This window comes from Zootoca vivipara, chromosome 3 (genome assembly GCF_963506605.1).
Source record: "Zootoca vivipara chromosome 3, rZooViv1.1, whole genome shotgun sequence".
In the NCBI taxonomy this organism is placed as follows: domain Eukaryota; kingdom Metazoa; phylum Chordata; class Lepidosauria; order Squamata; family Lacertidae; genus Zootoca; species Zootoca vivipara.
Window position 1 is genome coordinate 53722686 of NC_083278.1, and position 19249 is coordinate 53741934.

The following is a 19249-nucleotide window of genomic DNA, read 5'->3' on the forward strand; positions in this document are numbered from 1 at the left end:
AAAAAAATTAAAGGGGAAAAAACTGGATGTACATTTCCAAAATGTAAGATAAAAAACAAATAAAATAAAACCTACACACAGCAGCAGTGTTTTGTGTTGTATATGCTCCTATGATGTAAGTAATGGGCCCCGCCTGCTAGCCTGCTCCCTAAAATATCACTGGTTTGCTCATTTCTATATATAGGATGCCTACATTCTGCATGGACTGGTTGCATATTTGTTATGTGCAAATGACTTTAGATACCAATTAGGTCCATAAATTACAATATAGCATATATTCAACACAAACAACAGCGACAATTTGTTGTTGACAAAGGACAGCTGTACATATAAAGGGCCCCATTACCTTCAGTAGCTTAGGGCCTTATCAAACCTAAATCCGACCCTGTCTATGACAACTGTTTATTCGTTTTTTTTCTGCTGTGCAGTTTAGCAACTTACTTGGTGGTTTGTGTTCCACTTTCTTGCCTAGAAAAATACAAAGACAACAATGAGCTACATTCATTCATAAAAATAAAGATTGCAGATGAAACTCATTTGAGCTCCGTAGCTTTATACTGTATTGCAATAATAAGATGCACCGGGGGAGCATTTGGGAGACATGGTTTAGCGCTGTTTCCATGGTGCCACATTGTTGCTGGAATTCCCTTCCCTCTGAAGTATGACGGATATTTGGTGCCAGCAAAATACTTCTTTGCCCAGGCCCTGTACAATATGTACAGCTATTTGTGAAGTGACAATTGCCTGTCTGTTGCATTGTTAATATTATATTCTTTATGCTTTGGTTTTAAATGTTATATTTTAATTTATAGGGCGTTCTGCACCCTCCATACTTCAGACTGAGGGACTGGGAGTGGCTGCCGAGACCACATAACACCGGTCTTGAAAGACCTACATTAGCTCCCAGTACATTTCGAAGCACAATTCAAAGTATTGTTGCTGACCTTTAAAGCCCTAAATGGCCTCGGTCCAGTATACCTGAAGGAGTGTCTCCACCCCCATCGTTCTGCCTGGACACTGAGGTCCAGCGCCGAGGGCCTTCTGGCGGTTCCCTCACTGCGAGAAGCCAAGTTACAGGGAACCAGGCAGAGGGCCTTCTCGGTAGTGGTGCCTGCCCTGTGGAACACCCTCCCATCAAGAAGATAAACAACTGTCTGACTTTTAGAAGACATCTGAAGGCAGCCCTATTTAGGGGAGTTTTTAATGTTTAAAGATTTATTCTGTTTTTAATGCTCTGTTGAAAGCCGCCCAGAGTGGCTGGGGAAATCCAGCCAGATGGGTGGGGTATAAATAATAATAATAAAGCATGTGTTCATTCATAAGTCCACCACGACTTATTTCTGCATGGTTTATTTATGTTACAAAGGCACAAAAAAGTACACATGTAGATGTGTATTTTGATTGTATCTTTTTACAAAGTGCATAGCTACAAACATATTTTCTCTCAATATGGTCTTTTAGCTGAGAACTATATCTCAAAATTCTGAAAAGGGCACATTAGCACATTAATTTGGGAGGTGCAGATCAGGCTAGTTCTTATTCACAAATAAGTACCGGCAATTCCCCAAACATCCCAAGTAAAATGCCAACCACACTGAAATGGTGGAGAATAAACAGGCATGGCTTAAGGGTGAATTGATCCTTTTGCAACATGCAGTATCATCCTATTACTTTGCCATGCATCAGGGATTGTAAAAAACAAAAAAGACTCTCTTCAAATAATTGATTCTGGGCCCTTATGTCCAGATATTGGTGCCTGAAGCTCTATTATTGAGGGTCTCTCTCTCTCTCATCAGTTAGTACTTTTTCTATATATTCATTTCAAGTGTTGATAAAGTTGTGCCTTAATCAGAATGCCAGAAAGATATTAATATAAACAGTACCTTCCCCTTCCACCCATGGACCAATGATTGGGATTCAGGATGAAAATCTTTCAACCAATTGAGCCATAAATTGGTAGGGCAAAAAACAAAACATATTTTTGGTAACTTGTCAGCCACTAAATCTGTCTGTATTTAACAGAATGAATGTCTCAGGACTTAAACATTTACATGACACACAACATGCAGCAATTCCAGGTCACCCACCGTTACATTTTTATTTTGGATAATAGAGGCTCACAAAATTGCTGCTGAGATGTTGAAGGTCTCCCATTAGAGAAATTAAGAACTGAAAAACATATCATCAGATATAGTGACATTTTCAAATTGAGATTATGCCCTTCACATTGACCAGTGCAATGCTTTATCTAGAGGAATAATTCAGTCTGTAGAAAACACAAATGCTTTCTGTTAAATACAGAAGTATCCCATTACCTGTTTTAGGTAGACTGACTTCCTTTTTTATGGCAGGTTCTGAGGTAAAAGAGAAACAATTTGTTTAAAAGTCATAATTGCTTGCCATAATTCATTTTACTGCATTCATTATTCCTTGCCTCCTATATTTGATACTAGTTTTTTATGGCAGTGCAAAAATATATATTGAGAAATTATTTTTAATCGTCAAGCATATTCAATATAAAAGTTGAAACAAGCAGCTCAGCTCATAAATCACACAATGAATTGAAACTTCACCACCACCCAATTATGGAAAGAGATTTGATAGGGTGGGGAATAAGCACCATATCATCTATTTTCTTGTTGGGTGCCTACATGGCTATGTAACATTGTCTTGGATCCCCAGTTGCCCCTCCATTAGCAGAAGTGCTTCTCACATTCACCAGTGATACCAGGGGGAGGCAACTTTTGCTGTTCTGGAAAGTCCCCCAGCCCTGATTTTTTGGAAGGCACGGGGGAAAGGAAAGTTAGCAAAAAAATAAGCTGTGTGCGAGGGGCAACCCCACCCTTTCCACCAGTTCCGCAATTGGGAAGTTAGGATTAGGGATGTCAAAGATGGAAAGAGGAGCAGAAATCACCAGCCAATGTTCACTTATTTGTCCAATGTCTAGAACTGAAATCAATACATTTGTTGTTGTTACCACTTTCAGGCTACAAAGCTTGTTGCTTTCAGTTCACACACGTTATGTAATTGTTTACTTCTCCCACTTCTTCTAGTTGTACTAGGTTTCCTTTGGTTTAAAATGAATGGGATGGAATAACATAATGACAATGTAGGTAACCAGTGGTAGCCACCCCATGTCAACAGAAAGGGAAGCAGTTTTCCTAACCTTACCTTTTTGTAAAAAGGTAAAGGTAAAGGACCCCTGACAGTTAAGTCCAGTCGCGAACGACTCTGGGGTTGCAGTGCTCATCTCCCTTTACTGGCCGAGGGAGCCGACGTTTGTCCACAGACAGTTTTTCCGGGTCGTGTGGCCAGCATGACTAAGCCGCTTCTGGCGAACCAGAGCAGTGCACAGAAAGGCCGTTTTACCTTCCTGCCAGCTGGAGTGGTACCTATTTATCTACTTGCACTTTGACGTGCTTTCGAACTGCTAGGTTGGCAGGAGCTGGGATCGAGCAACGGGAGCTCACCCCGTCGCGGGGATTCGATCTGCCGACCTTCCGATTGGCAAGCCCTAGGCTCAGTGATTGACCCCACAGCACCACCCGCATCCCTTACCTTTCTGTACTGGAAGGCAAAAGTGGGAAAAGGGGTGGGGTGGGGGTACTCAAGCCAGTGGCTTGAAAGTGCAAGGTTGCTGGTGTAGCATGGTTGTTGATATCAGCTGGTGAAACCGTCCAGTCAGCAACTATGCATTGCTCAGTGCTGGCTCTGACACCTTTGGCTTCCACTACCACCTCATAACTTAGAAAAGGAAGGTTGAGAATGAACCCCCCCTTTGCCATGACACCATTAACTGCTTCCACTAAATAAAGACACTAGACAATTTCTACAAAGAAATCGCCCACATCTTTTTGCTCATTCTATCTTCATATGCAGCACAGACTTGTAGAGAATGAAACAGCTACATTGCAAATAGTAAGAAAGCTGTGCACCTTTTAATGCTAAATGTCTGTTACTGTCAAAGATGCACAGATGACGAAATACCTTTAATCTAAATAGCAATGCTATAGCTGCACAGTGTTTCTTTGCATATTGTTACGCAATGGGAGGAAAAATCAGAGTGAGTCTGTCTCCATGGATTTCTACAGGGCACTGAATCTTTATAGTCTTTCTTTTTTCTTTTTGCAAGGTCTTTTTTAGACCCTATTTTGTAGGATCTGTGTGGCATGTCACTTATTGTGGGTTTTTTTTTAAAAAAAGAGGGGTCTAATAAAGCACAGCACTGCACATAGGATGCTTGCAGCCAATTTACACATAGGGGTTATGTTTTTCTGACAAAATGTCAATGTCCTGTCACAGACATTCAACATCACGGTGCACATTCAGTTTACTCTGGAAAATACTGCGTTCATATTATATAAATTCAAGCAGATAAAAATGACTGAGAGCTGGTTCAGATCTCTGGTCCCACACTGAAATTCCTTGTGTGGCACAAAATGGTGTAAACGAGTTCATGCGTGAATTGGAGCTATTTGCTCAATATCTTTGAATTTCTCCATCCCACAAGGATCACAGATATTGGACAAATTGTGCATATGTTCAAAGGTATGAATGCTTGACTTACAAATGTGACATAATTTGTGAAGTGCCAGGTATAGATATTTCCATAGCCCGGATATTTCCATCTATTAGTAAGACCTTCCCTTTCCATGCTAAATGTCTCAACCTGCCCTTAGTCCTAGAGTGACATAACTCCATTGCACTGAAAAGGGGAAGTTAGCAATTCTTCTCCAGATCAGATTTCAAACTGAGCCAGAGAAGAATTTGGGGGCTTGTAAACCTCACCTCTACTTTGGAGTGGGCTGTAAGCAGGGCATCTCACCTAATAACATCAGTACTGAAAAGATAATTTAATAAGAAGCTAACTTTTTGAACCCTCCTCACCGCCATATGCTTATATTCTGGAAGGAAAAAGCCTTATTTAAGTTGACAGAAAAGGAATGTAAAAACATGGATCTGAGTGGCATTTTTGCTTAACATATAACATAGCATGGTAGTTGCATTTCTGAGCAACTAGAGTGTTCCTTCATTTTTGCTGCCTCTGAAAAAAAATATCCAATTTTCTTAGTTTACAAATATGGAAATGTTAAGCTTTAATTAGGTGTACTCGCTGCAACATGGAAAATAATATACATACCATCTTAGCATAAGATGCTTTAGCTGTTGCAGAATGGGTACAACAGTACTTCTGCTGGATTAGAATATAGCTAAAGTTGACCATGAAAGTGAAGAATGCCCTATACTCCAACATCCACCATTTTTTCTATAATAGAGTCACAGTAGCAGCTCTATAGTCAAAGTGGATGGGCTTTTCATTATTCAGTCATTTTGGAGCCTGAACATTCTGTTCAACATAAAGTCAAAACAAGTTCATTATATGATAGATGTTTCGTTTGTGTGCCTTTAGTTTCTACAGCGAAAGCCCATTATGTAGTCCTAAAGTTTGTGGCGAGGAAGACAACTGAGGTTGATGGGTGGCTGAAGGGAGATTAAGTTGTAAGTGAGCATGCCATGCTACAAGACACAGAAAATGTGTCCTGGTGCCCTGTAACCAATAAACACATTCTACAGTTACACATACTGTGCTCACTTACAACTTAGCTGACATGCAGTTCAGTTACACCTTTCCTTCATCTTTATCGATGAGAGTAAAACATCCTCAAACTTTTGATAATTTCTCTGCTTTCTGTTGTGTGCGAATTTGTATATGTCTTAACTCTCAGCAACAAAAGTCATTCTAATCTTAGAATAGTCCTGGTAAATAAATGAATAACAAGTTTGCAGCTATCAATTCTCCATGAAAGAACCCATGAACTTAAAAAGCTATGCAACTTTACAAATGGCACCTTTCTCTTTGGCAGCAACTGGAGGCTTCACTTTTTCTTTTGCAGCATCTAGGGGGAAAATAATAATTAATCCTGTGCTTACAAATTGTTTCTTCTCTACGAGTCCTGAGAAGTATGTGAATAGTTCCAAGTGTTCAGTTTTCAAACTTGCATTGTGAAGTTTTACAGCATCAGAGATCAACAAGCTCAGCTGTACTTATGAGATGATTATAATACCAGTCAATTCACATGCTCTGAATATTTCATTTGATGTAGCAAAATAATCTGGCCACATGAAGTGTCAATTATCAGTAATTCCTCCCCCTAATATGGCTTTCCAAGCATCATAACTTTCCCTGGAAGCTCAGGAAAGAGATTGGGTTGAGGCAGAAGACTTAAGATGTTTAATGTTGAAAATTGAAATCAATTAGCTTCATAGTGTAAAAACTAAACATTATCCGTCCATGAAAGCAAGGAGCTTCCTGTCATGGAAGGAGAGTTGCATTTGTGGAAGGGGCCCTTCCATTCAAATCCATTCAATTCTCCTTCCACTTCTCTCTGTCTGTCTCACCTCACCCCCCATGTGTCAACTTAACTGTGTTAACGCAGAGTAAATACGTACTGAACGCAATTAGAAAATATAGGTCTCCACACCTTCCTCTAAAGTCCATTCACATCTCTTGGTGTTTTAGGTTGGAATTCAATATTCTGCTTGGTCGAGGCTAGAGTTTTGTATTTTCTATGTAATTACAGGGTGCACCTATTGCATTGTTTTATTTTGCAGCTGTCTTCAATGCAATTTAACCAAAGCTGGCACTGAATTTTGGCATTTAAATTGTCATGACCTTGACTCTGCAATTATTTTAGCAATTGAATAAATAGCATGTGGTTCAAATCTTGCTAAATGTCATCTCCTGTTGGTGTTGAACCACTGACCTTTCACATGCCGAGATCAGTGATGCTTTGGTAGGAATAGATTGGGACTGATGTGTCGGAAGCCACGAAATCATTTTGGGACTTCCTGAATATCACTTGGTTGGAGTCAAAGAATGCTGTAGCGTATAGCAGCCCTAATTGCATCCGATTATAATCTGCTTGACCTGATATGGTATTTTAAATGCAAGCCTTCTTAAAGGCAATGAATAGGCAAATGTCAAGACAGATAAGCTTCCATATATAAACTAAATGTACAAATGATCACATTCCTTGTTATCTCACATCCTATAGATACATGCAAATACAAGACTAGTTATGCTGGGTCAAGACCAAATATTTATTTAGTAGCCTTGGCAGCTTTGAATGGGACAAACAAATGAAAACCTGTAGAAGTTTTCTAACCATGAAACTAACTGTAATATGTGAAGAGGGAAGCCACAAATCTCTCTTAAGGTGAGAAGAACTGATATGACATAGTAGGCTCTACTTATGAGTTGGGATGGAGGATAAATTCGATTCAGTATGCATATAAAGCCAAATCTATAAAATTCACACTTTCTGAAGCAATACACAAACTAAAACACAGCTATCCATTGAAGATCACACTTAACTGAATTTTATGATGCAGCTCTCCAACCAACCAATGTTTACAAAAATACATATATAAGGGGAAAGTGTGCATACAAATGAGGATATTAGTGAAAATAGCATACAAATATGGATTATATTAGGGGAAAATCCTTTTAAAAATGAGTACATTAGCCAGAGCTGCACATGAAATATGTTTATTGGGAGAAATCCACACCAATATGCTGGTGAATTTTCATGAGGAATTTTTAAATCAAGAAATTGCAAATTGCTACAAAATGTGGAGAACTGAATTTAAGACTGAAAAAATGAGAAACTGAAATAAAGGAAATTGACAGATCCTAATGCATGAGTATAATATAAGATTGTGTTGGTTGGGAAGATTGCAATGTAAGTGTCTCTTAGCAGTGAGCCTGGTGACACAGGGATTGTAAATTAGAATGGGAAAATGGAAGTCAAGGATACCTGGTCTTTTAAATGGGTGTTTAAATGGCCGGAGTGAGTGTTTTTCAGCCTCTGCCTTTATGAAGTCCTGAAGGCATGTCTGTCTCAATCACACCTTCACACCAACCCATATGCTGCTGTTTGACTCCATTTATGTTATATTTGGTTTAAACTGTATTTAAACCTCTCACACATGTGCAGAAATGCTTATACTTAATTTGTGCAGAAATGCTTATATTTAATTTGGCTTAGTCAATTTTGTGTGAGCTATTTTTTAATTATAGTTTTTATTGCAATCATTCTGACTTATGTCTTTGTTTTCAATTGCATGGCATTACCTTTGTCTTTCAATGCTGGATGATGCTTTATTTCTTTTTCTTTGGCATCTTCTGAAAAAAACACAAAAACAACCCACCACCAAACAATTTCAAACAAATAATAGACTTTTCAAACTGTGTGTAAATACATACTGGCCAAATGACAGGTAATTTAGGTGAGAATGAATTATTATGAGTGAGATCCAGATTGGCTGCTCTGCAAAGAGCTCTTTCTGAAAAGTTCCTTCTGTTTACAAACAGCACAGAGATCCAGTGGAAGTTCCCTACTGATCAAAGGGAAGGGAGGAGAGGATCTCGCCAAGACTCTCTTCCTCATGCTGCCCACTTGCACCACCCCAATGCTGCTCTGGAGGGTCCCCCAACCTCCTGGAGTAGCTTTTCAGGAGAGAAAGGGGGCTGCAGGAGAAAGGAGGTATCGGTGCAAATTGCCTCCCTAGCTCCTTCCTCCAATGCAAGCAGACCTTCTTCTTCATTTAAAAACATAAAAAGGTAATACACCCAGAAGACCAATAAAACAGTGAGGATGTCCAATTAGGTAGTTTTTGGAGTATTAGGAGAATTAGAATTCTGGAGAAGGCTCTATCTTAGGGAAGGTGATTTCTGTTGGATTCTCTGCAGCCCCATCTTGCCACCTCCCATGTTGTTCTGGAAGGGCTACAGGGAAGCAGGAGTCAACCAAAAATAAAAATAAAAAATCATCCCCCCTCTTCAATAAGCACATCCCATGAACAGCATTCCAGTAATGAGAACTCCAGATCCAAGCTAAATATCTTAAGAGGGCCTACTTCATAGTGGGTTGTGACCATTCAAAGGTGGTACATCTGAATTTTGATTGTAAAAAAAATTATTCATATTATTTTCCTTGATGTAGAAAACCCTCAGCTCTCATATACAATGTGCACTGATCCTAAACACATCCTCTTCCAAGATTTCAAACAAGCTAGATTTTGCTGAGGGTTTTTATTATTTTTCTTCTGTACTCATGAATAATAACATTTAAGTGGAGCTTCCCAATTTACGTCTGGAAACTGCAATATTTAAAATCGTGGAATAACTTAGCTTATTGATTCAGAAATTTTCTTATAACCACCAACAGGAAATATGCACTGCCATTACTAAGAAGAGCTTTATGGCAATTATTTCAAAGAAAGTCATGCTGATTACTTGATTTTAGGAGATCAAACACTTTTGGAGTCTGACTCATTACTGATGTTGCCTTAAATCCCAAGTGATCTGATAAACCAGAAAATCATGCCGGAAATATTTCAGAAGCTAATGTTGTCTGCAGTGGTAATTTAGCATTTGTGATGCTGTCTTACATGTGCAATACAAATGTGGCTGAGGAACTGGAAATAAGTGATTATGGCTAGCTCAAAAAGAGTTTATTTCAGTAATGAAATATATGACTTACTTTTTGCATTTTTTTTGTCTTTGCTTGATTACATCAGACTACATATATTGCCAGCAAACCTTGCTGAAGCTAACAACTTGAACTATATTTCACTTAAAATTGAAGTACTATGATTTAGGCACAAATCTAAGCACATTTTCTTGGAAGCAAGCACCACTGAAATAATTGTAAATTAGGTCAATCTTTTTAGGACCAGATAAAATAGGAGATACATTTAATCAGTGCTTTTTTCTGGGGGCATGCATACCCCTAAGTATTTTGTGAATCTAAGTTTAGCCTCATTGTGGGGCAGTATTTCAATATGAATAGGAAAACTAGGGTAACCCTAAACATTTTTTAAGAAACCCCCCCACTGCATTTAATTATCACACATGGAACATCACTCCTCTTATTACTTTTATGTCAAATAAAAATCTAATTATCTGAAGTCTGCTCCTCCTGCAGGACAGGATATATACATGTTTATTTATATGCTCCTTTATACATTTATATTTTGACTCATATCAATCTGTCTATCTGAACATACTAGGTGAGATTCACCTAACAAGCCCTGACACCACAAACCCTGCACAAGGCCTTCTGCTTGCACAATGGGGTTCCGCCTTCTCCTCCCTCCATGCCCTCCTCACCCCTGAAATTGGCTCAATGGGGTTGGGAGAATTCCCAGAACATCATGAAGGGGGAGGAGAGGGGGATGAGTTCCATCTGGCAAGCTGCAACACTTGCAATGATGAGATGTTCACTATAACGTGACATTGAATTATACGGTATATTTTTTATACCTACCAATCCAACCAGCAAATACACACACACACACCTACTCATATGAAGTTGTGACCCAGATATTACAAGAGTCAAGAAATATGAGATGGTTTATTTGTATTGTGTCCCTTTACAGACATAAAGCTCCTCGATTCCATGGAAGTTTCCATCGGCGGAAAAGGAGGAGGAGAATTTTGATGATTTCCCCTTCTGTCTGGACACACCCCCTGCACTCCCAAATCTGTTCAAGAAGGTTGGGGAACAGTGTGGAGATGGCTCAGGAGACTGAAGGAGAAAATGTGAATTTGCTAAAGTCACATCCTTACTTTGTGGCATATAGACCGCCTCCCCCTTACCAAACAGGAAATCTATGGAAGAAAATTAGTGCAATGTGGTTTTTCTAATTGTGATCATTATTATTAAAAATCACAATTACAACTATCACACTGCACTTTTGAAATATTGTTGAATTTACCTCATAATACGTGCTTTTTGTGTTGTGGGTTAGCAAAGTGAGCAATTGTAACTATGCTTCCTACAAGGCATACTACATTTACTTGTTGTGTTCCAATTCATGCCTTATTTCTTCTTTCGGTAATGTTCAAGCTGAAACATTTGTTGAACCAAAAGAGGTTTTTGTTTTTTTAAAAAAATAATCCTGTGTTATTCTGTGGTTTGTTCAAAGAATATGTTTGTGCTGATCTTGCTGTTTCTTAAGAGGCAGAAAATGTGAACAAATAGTATATACAGGAAACGTTATTGCATAAGTGATATACAAGAGTCATAGACAATGTCATATGCCTTACTTGATTCTTTTGGTTTTGGTTTCTCTGCAAAAAGAAAAAAAAGTAACAATCCTTCAATTCCCTTAAAGTTACTAAGGCATATAATTTATTGTTAGTTTAGGGTTAAGAATAATCTGTTTAGAAACATAGCATTTGCAGAATAATTTAGTTGCTTCATACTGTTTCCTCCCTCACCAACACGTAGCAAAAGCTCTTGGGTTCCTATTTCCTTCAATCAGATCTGACTAATTCCTTAATGCAGTGTCAGCCCTAAGAATCTTCATTGGACTGAAACAATGACAGTTGAGTATGATGGATTTCTAATATTACCCAATGGCATTTCTCTTGGATGAAATGAAAGACCTAATATTTTTCACACAATATTTTATTTCTGTAATCGGTGGTTCATTTCAGGTAACCAATGTTGAAAGGAAAAGGTCACCATTATGGATGGGACAATTATTCGAATCAGGGACGATAAACAAGGTGAGAGCCCTGCTCTGCTTGCATGCAGCTGGTCCCATTTTGAGCCAAACACAGTCAGCCCCCCACTGAACTTGTCTGGATATAAATTGGGACTTGTGACCTGCTTCAACAAACATTTGCAGCTGAATCATTCAGAAAATTAATTCTACAAATCTGATCAGTTAAAATAATTAAGGCCAGAAATGTTGACCATGTCACAGGTAAATTGAATAGTATGGCCACTTCATCAACAAAAACCCACAGGTTTGTATAAAATTTGGGAATGCTGATTTATATGTACAGGTGCACATTTAGAAATAATTACCAGTACATAATGGTAGTTTCATTAGCAGTTTCATAGTGGGGAAGACAGCATAGTGTGGCTGCTTAGCCTGCTATGCCAACTGCTGGTGAGGCTCTTTAATGACCCATGTGTCCCCTTTTCAGTAGTGGCACCCACCCTGTGGAACACCCTCCCATCAGATGTCAAGGAAATAAACAACTTTCAGAAGATATATGAAGGCAGAAGATATATGAAGTTTCAGAAGATATAGGAAGTTTTGAACGTTTGATGTTTTATCCTGTTTCAATATTCTGTTGGGAATCACCCAGAGTGGCTGGGGAAACCTAGCCGGATGGGTGGGGTATGTATGTATGTATGTATGTATGTATGTATGTATAAATAATTTTAAAGTGGATTAAGAACAGACACCCATCAAACAGAGGACTGTCTTCTGTGAGGTAGGACACATGGCCACCACAAAACTGAAGGTGACTGAATGGGTTAATTCCAGTCACTGCAGAAATATGATTAATGACATAGAAGCTGAATTTCATCAGAAACCTGATCCAGAATTATCTGTCAAGAAAGAATACTAAGGTAGCTAGAGAGACAAAATCAAGATGGTCCACTTTTTGAATGTGATTTTATTTTTAATCGCTATGGCGCTCTCCTTAGATAACATCAGCTTCACTGAGTTTCTCCTTACCTTTCTCTACCACCTTCAACGGCCTATCTTCTTTCTTTTCATGTACTGCTGCAAAACAAAGATAAGGCTTTTGTAACACTTCCAGTCTCGGGAAGAGTGGCTCAAGCAAGCTTTCTCAAAGCACTGAAAACGCTGCTGCTTATTTGAAAGCAACTGACATTATCCTGATATTGATCTAATCTACCTTTCTAATAAATGTTATAAAACTGTAGAGTTACCTTTTTTTGCCTTCCAATAAATCTGCAGGAAGAATGAAGCCTTGCACAGTTGCAAAATGAATCATGGAAAAGTCAGCTGGTATAAAACTCTAATAACATATAAGCTGGCTTATGCTGAATGAGACCGCAGGCTCACTGGTTCATGAACATCTACAATGATTGGCTATGGTTGTTGAGGGTTTCAATCAGTCTTACCTGGCCATTCTAGGGAATAAAGCCAGGAACCAGCTGCACCCCATACTGGTTGAAGGGAGTTAGGCAGCAGTAAATCACAAAGAGTTGAAGTTAACTCTTTGTACTGTGCTGACCTCATCGCCATCTTATCCCTCCTCCTCTATCGCCCATACCATGCTATCTAGTCTGCTACTGATTCATCTGCTGGAGCATGGCTTAAGGTTCCCACATGACACTATACACCCAGCTCCCAAGATTATTAAATTGCACAAACCCATCCTATGTTCACCTTGACCATGGACACAGTCCAAGCACTATACCATATATTGTATAAATCTAATTTTACTGTAAAATGTAAACAGTACTGACCTTTTGGCTTATGAACTTCTGTGGTCACTGTGAAATAAAACAGAAAAACAACAACATTCTGAAAATTTAATGGACATCTAGGATTTATCCAAAACACTCTTGTTAGGGGCAGCTGTGTAAATGGAGAAAATAAATCAATAAAAAGAAACAGCTTCGAGTTGCTGCAACAAAGGTTTCCCTTCAGTTTTAGCAGAGCTCTCAATGCAAATCCTTTCCTGGTTCAGGAAAGGGTTGCATCAGAATCCCCTTCTAAAATGAAGGTGGTGGTGGTGGGGAAACATTCATTTTAGCAGCTCCATGGGGATCTGGGTTGTGGAGCAAAAAAGCTCGTGCCATCTCCGCTTTAAGGAAAAGGACAATGCGTGAAGGAAAAGGACAATGCTTGAAGTGGTAAGGCACCTGCATAGCCAGTGGAATGTCTCTGACACCTCCACTTTTTAAAAAGGAGCACTGGTAGCAAGGCTGGGAAAAACCTTTTCCTAATACAGTACCTGATATCACTGCCAGGTTGAGCAGCAGTGAATTAGATGCACCCATTATATGTCTCAATATAATGAAGCATGTGATATTACAAGATGCCATAGCATTATATATATATATATTCGGGATATACATTTAAATTTTAATCTCTCACCTTTTGGTTTATGAGCTTCATGTGCCACTGAAAAATTAAACAAAGAATTTCAGTGCGTTCAAACTACATATATACAGCTCAGGGGGGAAGGGGGATAGCTTAGTGGTAGAAGTGCATGCCTTGAATGCAGAAAGTCCCAGGTTCAATTCCTATTATCTCCACAAAGGAGTGGGAAAAGATCCCTGTCTGAAACCTTGGAGAATTACTGCTAGTCACTGTAGACAATACAGAACTAAATGATAGACCATTTGGTCTGACTCGGTATAAGGCAGCTTCTTATGTTCCTATGTGCCGTGGCCACCTGAAACAAAGCTCTCCTACCCAAGACCTCAAGCAAAGATGCTTTGACCAAAGGATCCACCAGTAAATCATCCCATTTCAAACTGGTGTATTAATAGTATTGAGGGCCACAATGCATACATTGTCTGTATGAAATTTACATGCCTTTTAAAAAAAACCTGGCCTGCAGGAAACACTGTGATGGGGGAAACCATTGCAATGAACAACAGGTTATGGTATTTGCTTTTTGGTTAGTTAGTTAGTTTTATAAATATTTTTATTGATTTTTAATTTCAAGTAACAAAACATACCCACACTTGCTGATCTGTTTGCTCATGGAATTTAGATTCTACTTTTTAACATAAAAAGCACAGGGAACCCATGGTGGTTAGAATCGCCTCCAAATGATTTCTAGCCATGTTCTCCATTTTAATCCACTAGTTAATTGTTGTAAGGCATACTGAATTTTATAGCATTTAGTTAATTTAAAATTTTAGCTTAGAGATAAAATAGGAGAGCATTAAGTTCTATGATAACATTTCCCTCATGTCTTACCAGCTGCTTTGACAGGCACATCCTTCTTTGGGAGCTTGGCTGAAACACAAACACAAAAGGAGAAATAGTTGGTTATTGCATATCTGGAACAGGTGCATTATCAGTATGTTTAAAGAAAGCAAAGATTTGAAAAAATGAGCATATTTACCTGTTTCTACTGGCTTTTCTTTCTTGTGCGGTTCTACAAAGTTGGAGGAACAAAGCCAGATAATTTTTTTCTGCATTTTGAGGTTTACAGTGAAGATTAGAACCATTACACAGAATGAGATAGCAGACTGAGATTGCAGAACTCTGAACTGCATTACTTTAGCATGCAGGCAGGAGGCAACATTTTGAATGTTCCCCCCATATAGCCAACTTCTGCATGTAATAAGTTGGGGCATGAATGGGGCTATGCAAAATCTTTTTAATGTACTAGTTTACTAGATGCAAGGAGTGGGCAACTTTGAGAAATACCTAAATTGAGTTTAATGATGTACTAGCAGTAGTTTGATTATGGTCTTGATCTAACATGATAGAATGCGCTCAAGCACTTTGTTGGATTCCACTCAGAAGTGGGAAATGGGTTGTTTTTTTAGCCTGAGGGATGGATAATTGTGGTGGCCCTGGCCAGAGGCAAACATGGGTGGGGCCTAAGGTAAAATGGGTAGATAAATATATACAGTATGATGTTTTGGCTCCGGCTTCTGAGTGCCGAGACACTTTTGGTTCCCCCAATAGTTGTTGTTTTTTAATGGGCCCGGCCCCCTAAATGTTCAGAGGGCATTCAGCTTCGACCTCTGGCTCTCACGATGTCAGGCCATTGCAGGATGTCATGTGAGCCATGTCAGGATGTCATGCAACATCACATGCATGACATCAGGACATCACGTTGGGCCCCCTCAGTCATGTTGAGAAGATGGCACTTCTGTTACAGCATGTTACATTCCAACCATACAAAATTCAAAGGTTTCTACATCCAGCTTTAGAAACATTATCATAGTTCAAGGACACACTCCAGTTAGGTAAAAGGACTTGTGGAACAGTGCCAGAGAGGGATATGGCCTAGGGCAGGCACGTCCAACTCCCAAGTGGCAGCGATCTACTCAGAGTATTAAAAAAACAGGCAGTGATCTACCCATTGTCATTGGAGGATGGACCAGAGTCAATGAGCTTCTTTTAGGAAGCCAGAGTTGTTTTTGGAGGAATATCACTAAGATTCGAAGATCGACCAGGATCAACCAGGGCACCCTGCGATTGACCAGTGGATCGCGATGCACCTGTTGGACATGCCTGGCCTAGGGAAAGCCCTACGTCCCAGATGGAGAGGCCTGGAGGTGTTTATTATTTTGAAATTCTTCATGTCATAGCCTTTGATTAAGATCAAACTACGTGAACACTCCTCTAAGAGCTGACTCATATTCATTAGGATCACACCCCAACCTGCCTTCAATGGCCTTCTACCTTCACACTAGGGGAAGGGATAGCAGGAAGGGGTGTGGGTGCTCTCTCTCTGCTACCTGTGTGTGCATGAAAACTGGCAAGAGAAGAGAGGATATTTGGGTGTCCGGTGAAGATATGCTTGCATGACCTTGAGGACTTGCTAAGCCAATTAGGGAGTTGTTTGTCCTTCCCTATGAGAGAAGCCTAAGGTTGTCTACTACGTTCAGGGAAAATATGAACCAATGACTTCTTAGATCACAACTCAGATCTTAGCCTGTATGCTAGAGTAACTCTGAGCTACCATTCACACAAAGCAATAGACTACGACGTACTTTGTTGTAAATAGTATACCTTGTTTGCAAACCAACCAATTCTCAACAATCTTAATGTATATTTGGTAGCAGACATGTCCTTTAAATAACCTCTATTGTCAAAAACACTGACATGTCATTTTAAAATCTCATCAATATAGTTTTGATGTAAATTCAGAGTTTGCTGAAATATGCGTCAGGTTTTTTCTCACAGCTAGCTTGCTCCCCCTGCCTGATTCATGCAGTAATCTCATTGTTCAAGTAATGTTTTCAGTGTACTCAATATGATTGTTGAAAAACATGAATCATGGCATCACATCTGTCAGCTTCTTATAACTGCCCCTGATGACACACACGTATGCTCCCGTTAAAATTATGATAGGAGAAAGATGTTCTGAAGTAAAGCTTTAAATGGAGTTTTGGGCAGACCACTATACATACACCTATGTCCATAGTTACAGGTAGGTAGCCGTGTTGGTCTGAGTTGAAGCAAAATAAAAAAATTCCTTCAGTAGCACCTTAAAGACCAACTAAGTTCATATTTTGGTATGAGCTTTCGTGTGCATGCACACTTCTTCAGATACACACTGAAGAAGTGTGCATGCACACGAAAGCTCATACCAAAATATGAACTTAGTTGGTCTTTAAGGTGCTACTGAAGGAATTTTTTTATTTTACCTATGTCCATGTTATTAATACTTAGAGGGAACCAGATTATGTTGCTGACCGTGCTGCAGAAAATCTACAAATCTCTAGGCACTAAGGTTCCATGATGTACAAACATGGTTTCTTGGAAACAGAAGCATTGGGATTGAGTGGACTCCACAAAAGGACCTCTGTTAGCCTTCTGCTACTGCCATGAGCCTGCACGGCAGAAGCCAAGGCCATGAGGAACTTTGGGAGACTTTGCAGTACATGTTTCTGTACTGTAGTAGCCAATATGGTACCCACAAGATGTTACTCAACTCCACCTCCCATTTAAAAGTTTTACAGTTCAGAGCTGATTTTATGTTTTGAGGTTTCTTTTAAATCCCGTATCACTGATACAGTTTTAAAGTAGATAATCCAAATCTGCATCTTTGAGTGTCATAACTCTACAAAATTCAGCTTTCAGTTTAAACATTTAATTCTTTCCAATTTTCGCATTCAAATATCCTCACGCATAACTTCATAGTTCCAACACTGAGGAATGAGAGCTTAGGCTGGAACGGCATCACCCAGGCTGGCATGGTGAAGACTGGGTGATATTGGACATGTTGCCAGATTAGACATCATGTGGCAGCAGCAAGGCTGGCTCAGAATCCAGCAGATCCAATGCCGGCGAAACCTCGCCTCCTCCCTTCTTTGTTTTAGGGGATTTCACAAGCTATGGGCAGTGGCGATACCACCAGAGGTAGCTTCTCCCTGAGCACTGCTTGGGCAGGCAAACTGTGGTGTATTTTTGTTGGTGGGGATTTACCACTAGCAGAGGATGGTGAAGCCAGGCAACCTCCACCCCAGGTAGCACAGTTAGATATTTTATTTTTATTGTTGGATTCTAGCAAATCATCTATCTTAAAGTAGCATGGTCCTCGAAAATTTTCACAAATTCTGGCTTGTGTTTTTTTTTAGTAGGCAAAACAGAGAATGGTTTGCATAGCTCTTGCAAGCCTACCTGCTATTGACTTCTTGGCAACTTTAAAAAAAAAAGGAAAAGGGAAATTGTTTATTTTTCTTGTATGTACCACAGTGGAGTTTTGTACAGTCAACAGTAATTGCTTTATAATGTAGATATAATTCTGCTGAAGGATGTCTTCATTCAGCTGAGAAACACTTATACAATTCCCCTGAACATGCTTTAAGTGTTGATTTTATATTTCCAAAGGAAACATATACTTCAGAATGCAAGGTCTTCTTTAAAACAAAGGAATCATATGCTGTCAAGGAAGAGTAGTATTTGGACCCGCAGGAGCTTGCAGTTGTTTCATGCTGTGCTATCAAGGGAACAGAACTATTAACGATAACTTGCAGTACATTTGTCAACTGCTATGAAGGCTATCCTGGTCAGTAAGTGGCGTGCTAATGAAGTCCCTTCTGACACACAGTGGTTAGATAAAGTCTGGGATATATCCTATAATGTGGAATTGACCCATCAAAGGTTAGTAAGCTTAGACAGGTTGTTTATGGCTCATTTCTCACACATAGATAGGATTGTGGTTTGCTGTTCCCTTTATGATAGGGGAGGATTAAAGCAGAAATGCACTCACAGTACACATCATTGTGTGCACCATGACATGTGAATACTGTACTGTTAACAAGAAGCTCTCCATATAGTCTTTGTTTTGTACTAATTGAACAATGACCACTTTATAATAATTTTTGTTGCCATTAGACTGACTGCACCCTTTTCAATTTCTGTATTAAAAGTTTTATGACTGCTGTTGAATCCATCTGTTTGGTAATTCATTAACAACACAAGACTCTTTAAAACTTATTGCTAATGTCTCATTGTGTTGGGTAACACTGTATCCCAGGCACCCCCAAACTTTGGCCCTCCAGATGTTTTGGACTACAATTCCCATCTTCCCCAACCACTGGTCCTGTTAGCTAGGGATCATGGGAGTTGTAGGCCAAAACATCTGGAGGGCCAAAGTTTGGGGATGCCTGCTGTATCCAGTATTTTGAATGAATCTATCACATTACAGTGGTACCTCTTGTTGGGAATGGGATCCGTTCCGGCGGCCTGTTCGCAACATGAAAAG

The 19249-nt window shown here is 39.4% G+C and overlaps 1 protein-coding gene across 20 annotated transcripts in view; it reads right to left on the reverse strand.

Moving 5' to 3' along the window:
- The window catches only part of TRDN (triadin), a 166150-nt gene that overhangs the window by 22130 nt on the left and 124771 nt on the right, over positions 1-19249 (reverse strand). For 11 of the 20 annotated variants that reach the window (XR_004692212.2, XR_009557338.1, XM_035109215.2 and 8 more), the window contains 11 exons: positions 18163-18183; positions 14924-14956; positions 14776-14814; positions 13942-13968; positions 13308-13334; positions 12547-12594; positions 11114-11137; positions 8135-8185; positions 5850-5897; positions 2316-2354; positions 442-468 (listed from right to left, as the gene is read on the reverse strand). Coding sequence is in view for 18 of the 20 variants with exons in the window: in XM_035109215.2 (XP_034965106.1) it covers positions 442-468; positions 2316-2354; positions 5850-5897; positions 8135-8185; positions 11114-11137; positions 12547-12594; positions 13308-13334; positions 13942-13968; positions 14776-14814; positions 14924-14956; positions 18163-18183 (384 nt within the window). In the remaining 2 variants the exon portion in view is untranslated. The remainder of the gene's footprint in view (positions 1-441; positions 469-2315; positions 2355-5849; positions 5898-8134; positions 8186-11113; positions 11138-12546; positions 12595-13307; positions 13335-13941; positions 13969-14775; positions 14815-14923; positions 14957-18162; positions 18184-19249) is intronic. The other 9 variants (XM_035109217.2, XM_035109207.2, XM_060272659.1 and 6 more) reach the window with 8 other exon arrangements.